Below are 7,376 nucleotides of genomic sequence, written 5' to 3'. Positions count from 1 at the left end.
AGGACTTCCTTGTGCCCCCTCAGTTTCTAGGTTGAACCAACTTTTATCCTGACTAACTAGTCTCTTAGTGCTTTCCAATTTATGTAAAAATCATCTATTTATTTATTTGTCATTTTCATCAAGTTAAATTCTTCCCAAAGGCAAAAAAAAATTATTTTTCTATCATCAGCATTTAGCAATGTATCTGGTACCTAATAGGTATTGTAACTTCTGGACTGATTATATAATCAGTGACTGATTATTCACTTAGCAGAGACATAAAGGATCTCTTGTAGCAAAATTCTTTTGTATTCTTAGTGTATATTTCAACATATACAGTTTTTAGAGGATTCATACCTTTAATAAAATAAAATTAAAAATTTAGACCTACATAAATTATTAATATACATAATCAGGTAACATGGCAAAGCATAGCAATGATTATGAATTATAAATCTAAGAGGTTGGGAGTTAACTACTATATTATTCCCTGGATTGGCCCCATTCATGGAAGGCATTCAACTCATCTGATTCAACAAAAGAAGAAAAATTTCTCTTGATTGCAAGAGAATTCCAATTACAAATATGTCACATTTTTCTTCAACAGGAAAATAATTTGTTTTTTTTTTTTCCTGGTCGAAGTATTTTCATCAATGCTAACTTCTGAGCTTCCCTTTCTGAGATCAGATATTGCAAAAGATACCAAAAGATTCATATAGAATTACCAGCTGCTATACTTGAAATTTTGTGAATACCTATTTCAAAAAACATTTTGAAGCTTTTAAAGTAGATTCTCATATAAAAATAGGCAGCTCTCCTTTTTATTCAAATAAACATGATATTTAGAAGAATGATGCCTGTGGTTATGACATGAAATATAGCCTCTCATATTCATAACATGTCCTCCATTCATCGTAGGTAATACCAGGAAATGATAAAGCAATTTCTTCGTGGACAATGAAACAAAATAATCCTTATCTGCAAAACTTTCTTCTAACAGTGAGAATGGCAGCAAAACCAACAAAAGTGACAACAAAAACCGTTATAGCAAGGTATTAGAACATCAGAACACAGACGAAATTATCTTGCAATTAGTCATGTCTATCTGACAGATTTCTAAGGGAATTTGTGCAAAGCATTTTATTTCAAGCCTCAAAGATTTTGATAAAAGAAAAAGGGAAACTGCAGTTTTTGCCACAAAAAGACAGGTGGCGTAAGCATGCAACACTTTAAAAAATACATAAAGTGATTATTTTCTCTGGGATCCTTTGAAAAAGCTCGCTTGTGCTGGGGTTTGTGGCTGAGCCGGTGACGTCAGTGTGCAGTGCGGAGTCAGGCGCGGCGGCTCCCTATAAGCCGAGGAGCTGTCCGGGTGCTGAAACGGCCCGAGGAGCTCAGCCTGCGGACCAGGAGGAACATGCTGTGGACCTTCCCTGCCCTGTAAGACAGAGGTAAGGCTGCTTTTCTCTTGGATTTACTGGAAAGTTGCGAACTGCGTGTTTTCCCCTCAATTCCTAGCTGAGAAGAAAAAAACGAACGCTTGACAAGCTTATAATCGATAGAAAACTGAAGAGCAACCTGCTGCTCTTCCGCCAATGTAAGGATACCATATGTGTATGTCTATGATTGCGTCTGTGATTTCTCCTACTCGCTGTTGGCTATTTATTAACTTAAATGCTATTAGATAACCCTATGTAAAAAGAGTGAAAAGTTAAGGATTTTAGTGCCAATACATATATTAACGTAAAGTTGACCACACCTGATATTTTTGTTTCCTTCCTTAATGTGTGGTTGCTTAAGAGCCAGATACAAACCCAGGGATATAATTTATGTGCTTAATATTCGTAACAGTAGGTTATCAACGATTCAAAGGCTGTTAGACACATTAGTCATAGAGAAAACCAATTTAGAACTATTCTTTCCTTCCATGCTTACCTTACAAGAGCTCTAAATTAACTAACTATATTTAATTATTCTGAAATGGTAATATTAAGGGCTTCCATTATTATCTCTAAATTGTAGTCCTAGGGAAGTAGCTTAGAATGATCATAAAAACAGACTTCTTCCTTTTTCTAGGGTGAAATAGTATCTTGGGGTATAGGTTAGATATGACCATGAATTATAGAGAAATGATGATGTTGAATACATGTTGAGAACATTCATAACTGTACAAATTATTACTGGAATTATTGTTCTTTGATTGAAAGAGATTGTACAATACTTTACTAAAGATTTTGATTTGGATCAAGTTTTTTTTTTTATCTCAACTAGTTGAATTGCTCAAATTAGATATATCCACATGTGTTACTGCTCCATTGTTGATGTTCCTGTCTGATTTTGGTATAAATGACGTTTTAACTTAACATATTTTAATGATAGCTATCAAGTGACCTTGATAGAAAATTAAATTTTAACTCAAACCCTGTATCATATATTAGAGCTGTTGAGCTGCAACCAGGGAAAGAAATCTTTTGAGTCTGAAAGGCTGTGACTATGTCATCCAAACTGAATCGGGATAAATGACCAAAGGGTAGTACTTGTTAGCTGTGGTTTAAACAACTGCAATGAGTATTTCACTCCAACTTTACAGCAAAACCTACTTCCAAAGAACCAATTTTAAAGACAAGCACATAATCCATATATTAAGAATAACTAAAGAAAATAGTTTCCAAGAAAATAATTTCAATCAGGTTTTTAAGATTACTATTTAAAAAGCCAGTATTGAAAATGATTACCAAAAGTAAATTAATCTTGAAATAATATGAAGAGGGATGTATAATATGTATAATGTACTTAAACCTAAGAATTTTATGAATAAAATTATAGTACACACTTATTCAGGGCAAATATTTTGGATGTATTATGTGAAATACCTTTAGAGGCTTTTCTTTCAGTTAACTAAGTAATTGAGTTAATAGGGATTATTTTAATAGAAGTAATGTAACTGTGTAAAGTTTCTATAATTATACTATTTTTAAGCTCTAAAACTGAAAACATTAATTCCTGATATGATCTAGTGAACAATGGTACTTTCCACAATTGATTTCAAATGTAACAGAAAATTTTGCACGTATATGTTATCTATCACAAAACCATGATCCGGTAAAGACATGAACAAATTTGTGAACTTATTTTAAATGAATTTTATTTACAATTAAATTGCTGTTGAAATAGCTTTTCAACATTAGCAATGCCAAATATAAAACATGTAAAAACTAATCCTCTTGCTAATTCATGAGAATTTTAAAGAGCTGGAGAAAAAAAAAATGAATGAAGAGTTTTAAGTAGGAAGAATTCAACACATTGTCTGTGTTTATCTAAATTGGGATTTACATAGTAGTTATTTTAAGCTTTTTTTTAACAGTATGAGTCATTTTAAGATTTCACAGGTCCACACAAAAATAGACACAGACATAAGACAAACTGAATCTGAGCACTTACAAGTTTAGAAATAGACTAGTTAAGTAAACTTATGTTCTCTCTGTGACATCTGTTATTATTTACTATACACTCTTGAGGGCTGATGAAAAATATAACCATAATTGTGTTTTGCAAGTAGTCATAATTTAATTATTAGAAGAAATATGGAGCACAGAGATTTTGCTGACACAGAAAGAAACTATATTGGTTGAGCCTACTTGCTATGACCTGAAGAAGGTTATTAATTGCTAGATGGATTTGATGTCAGAGTAAGAAAAATTATTTCTGAAAAATATCCATATGATATCCATCCAGAAATTCCATACAATTGACACTAATATACTGAATAGCATCAATATATATAGCAAATTGACACTAATATACTGTATAGTATCAATATATAACAACTGCTTCTGTTGTGTTTCTACAACAAAAATTGATGAATAATTCATAAAACAAACCACATGTTTTTTTTGTTACAATCTTAATGATAAAATTGTGTGTGTACCTGTGTGTTTTATAACAAATTATTTTGCCAATCGTTTTACTATAATGCTATATGAGATAACTGCAATTTATCTTGGAGAGTTTTTTCTCTTTTATTAAAAAAACAACATGTACTAAAAATCAAACTATAAGTTTTAGAAATGAAACAATTTGAGAAAACTCATGACAGTGTTTTTGTTACTGTTTTAACTGAGGAAACTATGCAAGTTTGATGCAAATGAGTGGCAATTTTGCTAAAGATTCCTGGAGTTAGTTTGGGAGAATCACATGGAAGATAATTTGTGGACTTTAGAGAGCTATCTTCAGTGCAATGTGAAATTGTCTCGTCTTTTTTTTTTTTTTCTGCTCAGTGGTCTATTTGTTTTGCTATAGTGTCTTCTAGTCAGTCTCATTTGTCTTAATTCATGTTTTCTATGCTTTAAGGAAATCTTTAAAACATGGCAGAAGCTAAGACCCACCAGCTTGGAGCAGCCCTGTCTCTTATCCATTTAATTTTCTTCATCTCTGGAGTTGAGGCAGCTTCATTCCAGAGAAACCAGCTTCTTCAGAAAGAACCAGACCCAAGATTGGAAAATGCCCAAAAGTTTCCCAGTCCCGAGATGATCAGGGCTTTGGAGTACATAGAAAAGCTCCGGCAGCAAGCTCACAAAGAAGAAAGCAGCCCAGACTATAATCCCTACCAAGGTGTCTCTGTTCCCCTTCAGCCAAAAGAAAATGGTGAGGAAAGCCACCTGCTGGAGAGCTCAAGGGATTCGCTGAGCGAAGATGAGTGGATGAAGATAATCCTTGAAGCTCTGAGGCAGGCAGAAAGTGAGCCTCAATCTGTACTGAAAGAAAACAAGCCCTATGCCATGAATTCGGAAAAGAACTTCCCAGGGGATGTGACGGATGATTACGAAACTCAACAGTGGCCAGAGAGGAAGCTCAAGCACATGCGATTCCCTCTGATGTATGAAGAGAATTCCAGGGACAACCCCTTCAAACGCACAAATGAAATAGTAGAGGAACAGTACACACCTCAAAGTCTTGCTACCCTGGAGTCTGTCTTCCAAGAGCTGGGGAAACTGACAGGACCAAACAACCAGAAAAGGGAGAGGGCTGATGAGGAGCAAAAGCTGTACACAGACGACGAAGATGACATCTATAAGGCCAGTAACATCGCCTATGAAGATGTGGTCGGGGGAGAAGATTGGAACCCAGTGGAGGAGAAAATAGAGACTCACACCCAGGAAGAGGTGAGGGACAGCAAAGAGAACATGGAAAAAAATGAACAAGTCAATGAAGAAATGAAGCGTTCGGGGCAGCAGGGGCTCCAGGATGAAGATCTCCAGAAAGAGAATAAAGTCCAGCTCTCAGACGATGTTGCCAAAGTAATCGCCTATTTGAAAAGGTTAGTGAGTGCCGCAGGGGGTGGGAGGTCTCAGAATGGGCAAAATGGGGAAAGAGCAGCCAAGCTCTTTGAGAAACCACTCGATTCTCAGTCTATTTATCAGTTGATTGAAATCTCCAGGAATTTACAGATACCCCCTGAAGACCTGATCGACATGCTCAAAACTGGGGAGAAGCCAAGTGGGTCAGTGGAGCCTGAGCAGGACCTCGACCTTCCTGCTGACCTAGACGACGTCTCAGAGGCTGACTTAGACCATCCGGACCTGTTCCCAAATAAGATGCTCTCCAAGAGTGGGTACCCCAAGACACCTGGTCATGCCGTGACAGAGGCCTTACCAGATGGACTCAGCGTTGAGGACATTTTAAATCTTTTAGGGATGGAGAGTGCAACCAATCAAAAGCCTCCATATTTTCCCAATCAGTATAACAGAGAGAAGGTTCTGCTGAGGCTCCCCTACGGTCCTGGAAGATCTAGAGCAAACCAGCTTCCCAAAGCTGCCTGGATGCCTGATGTTGAAAACAGACAAGTGGCCTTCGAAAACCCGAATGACAAGGATCAAGAGTTAGGAGAGTACTTGGCCCGGATGCTGGTGAAGTACCCTGAGATCATGAATTCAAACCAGGTGAAGCGAGTGCCCAGTCCAGGCTCATCTGAAGATGACCTACAGGAAGAAGACCAACTGGAGCAGGTAATCAAGGAGCATTTGAGCCAAGGCAACTCTCAGGAGACTGAGAAACCGTCCCCGGTGAGCAAGAGATTCCCGGTGGGGTCCCCAAAGAATGACGACACCCCGAACAGACAGTACTTGGATGAAGACCTGCTAATGAAAGTTCTGGAGTACCTCAACCAAGAAAAGGCAGAAAAGGGGAGGGAGCACGTTGCAAAGCGAGCCATGGAAAATATGTAGGCGGCTTTCCTCAACTGCCCAATTTTCACTCCTCTCACCCCAAGTGAACCCCAGCATTTCTCTTTAGTGTGTTGACTTCTATCCTGTTAACACTGTACTATCTTTAAATGATGTACAGGCAGATGATTCCAGGTCACTGGGGAGTCTGCTTCACTCGCTCTGAGTTGTTCTCTTGTGTATGGATCTGTGTAAATGTTATGACTCTGGATTAAAAAAAAATTATTATGTCCTTTATTCAAGAAAGATATCTATGATAGTGTTTAACAGTGTATCTAATGGCTGTGGCATTGTTGATGCTCACATATGATAAAGAGTGTCCTATAATTCTCTTGAAAATTTTTAAGATTTACTGAATTATTTTGTTACTGTCTGTAGTGTTTTGTGGAGTACTGGAGCAAAACCAATAAAGCATTATAAATATATAGTTTTACTTATAAGGCCTTTTCTATTGTGTGTTTTATTGTTGGTTAATAAATGTTATTTCTGGGCACCTTTGGACTCTTCATTCGGGAAAACCAGAACTGATGGCTGTGGAGCAAGCTGTATGGACCCAAGAGAGAAAATTATTCCTGTCCCTGGCAATCCAGGTAAGAGATAATGGGATGGATATGTGTTCATGCTATCTGCCTGCAGGAAGCAGCATCTTCTAACAGCCCACTGTTTATGCTTCCCCACGGTGTTACACACATATATCATTTATGGGATAAACATTTTGGTGTAGTATTTATGTCTCTCACCCTTGATTTATAAAAATAAAGACATTTAAATCTTTCATACCCATAACCACTTTAAAACAAACAAATTTAAAAGAGTGAGAGAATAGAATATGTGGCAAGCACAAATGTCTACAAAGTTGAAAGCAACCTGCCTATTCCCAGGATGCTTTGGTCCCCAGAAGACAAGGCTGTAGCCAGAGGCTCTCCAAACTGACCATTAGGCAAGTGACAGGGCACAGTTGCAGGGGAATGACCGAGTGACCTCTCTGCTGCCTGGTGGACTAGGTAGTGCGTAATCATCACAGTGTGTGTCAAATAAATAGTCATTACACATGATGTCCTGATGGCATGGCAGGCATTATACTAAACACTTTGCAGACTTTAGCTCATTTAGTACACTCTACGTCACTGTCGGGTCTGTTTCTAGCATCACCCCACTTTCCCTTTATGTGTGGGA

The 7,376-nt window shown here is 37.3% G+C and overlaps 1 protein-coding gene across 3 annotated transcripts; it reads left to right on the top strand.

The window, feature by feature from the left end:
• The first annotated feature begins 1,272 nt into the window (after positions 1 to 1,272).
• Positions 1,273 to 6,625, top strand: Scg2 (secretogranin II). Of its 3 annotated transcripts, XM_048808611.1 has the most exons (3): positions 1,273 to 1,430; positions 4,330 to 5,296; positions 5,417 to 6,625. In XM_048808611.1, exons 2-3 carry the CDS (start codon positions 4,344 to 4,346, stop codon positions 6,201 to 6,203), a joined length of 1,740 nt encoding a protein of 579 aa, XP_048664568.1. In that variant the 5' UTR covers positions 1,273 to 1,430; positions 4,330 to 4,343; the 3' UTR covers positions 6,204 to 6,625. The 3 variants fall into 3 exon arrangements, with proteins under 3 accessions (XP_048664568.1, XP_015336563.1, XP_048664567.1); XM_015481077.2 differs by having other exon boundaries at positions 4,330 to 6,625; XM_048808610.1 differs by lacking the exon at positions 1,273 to 1,430 and adding an exon at positions 1,440 to 1,576 and having other exon boundaries at positions 4,330 to 6,625.
• The last annotated feature ends 751 nt before the right edge of the window (positions 6,626 to 7,376 follow it).

The sequence above is a fragment of the Marmota marmota genome, unplaced genomic scaffold, assembly GCF_001458135.2.
Source record: "Marmota marmota marmota unplaced genomic scaffold, marMar, whole genome shotgun sequence".
Taxonomy (NCBI): domain Eukaryota; kingdom Metazoa; phylum Chordata; class Mammalia; order Rodentia; family Sciuridae; genus Marmota; species Marmota marmota.
This window is presented reverse-complemented; position numbering and strand designations above follow the sequence as displayed.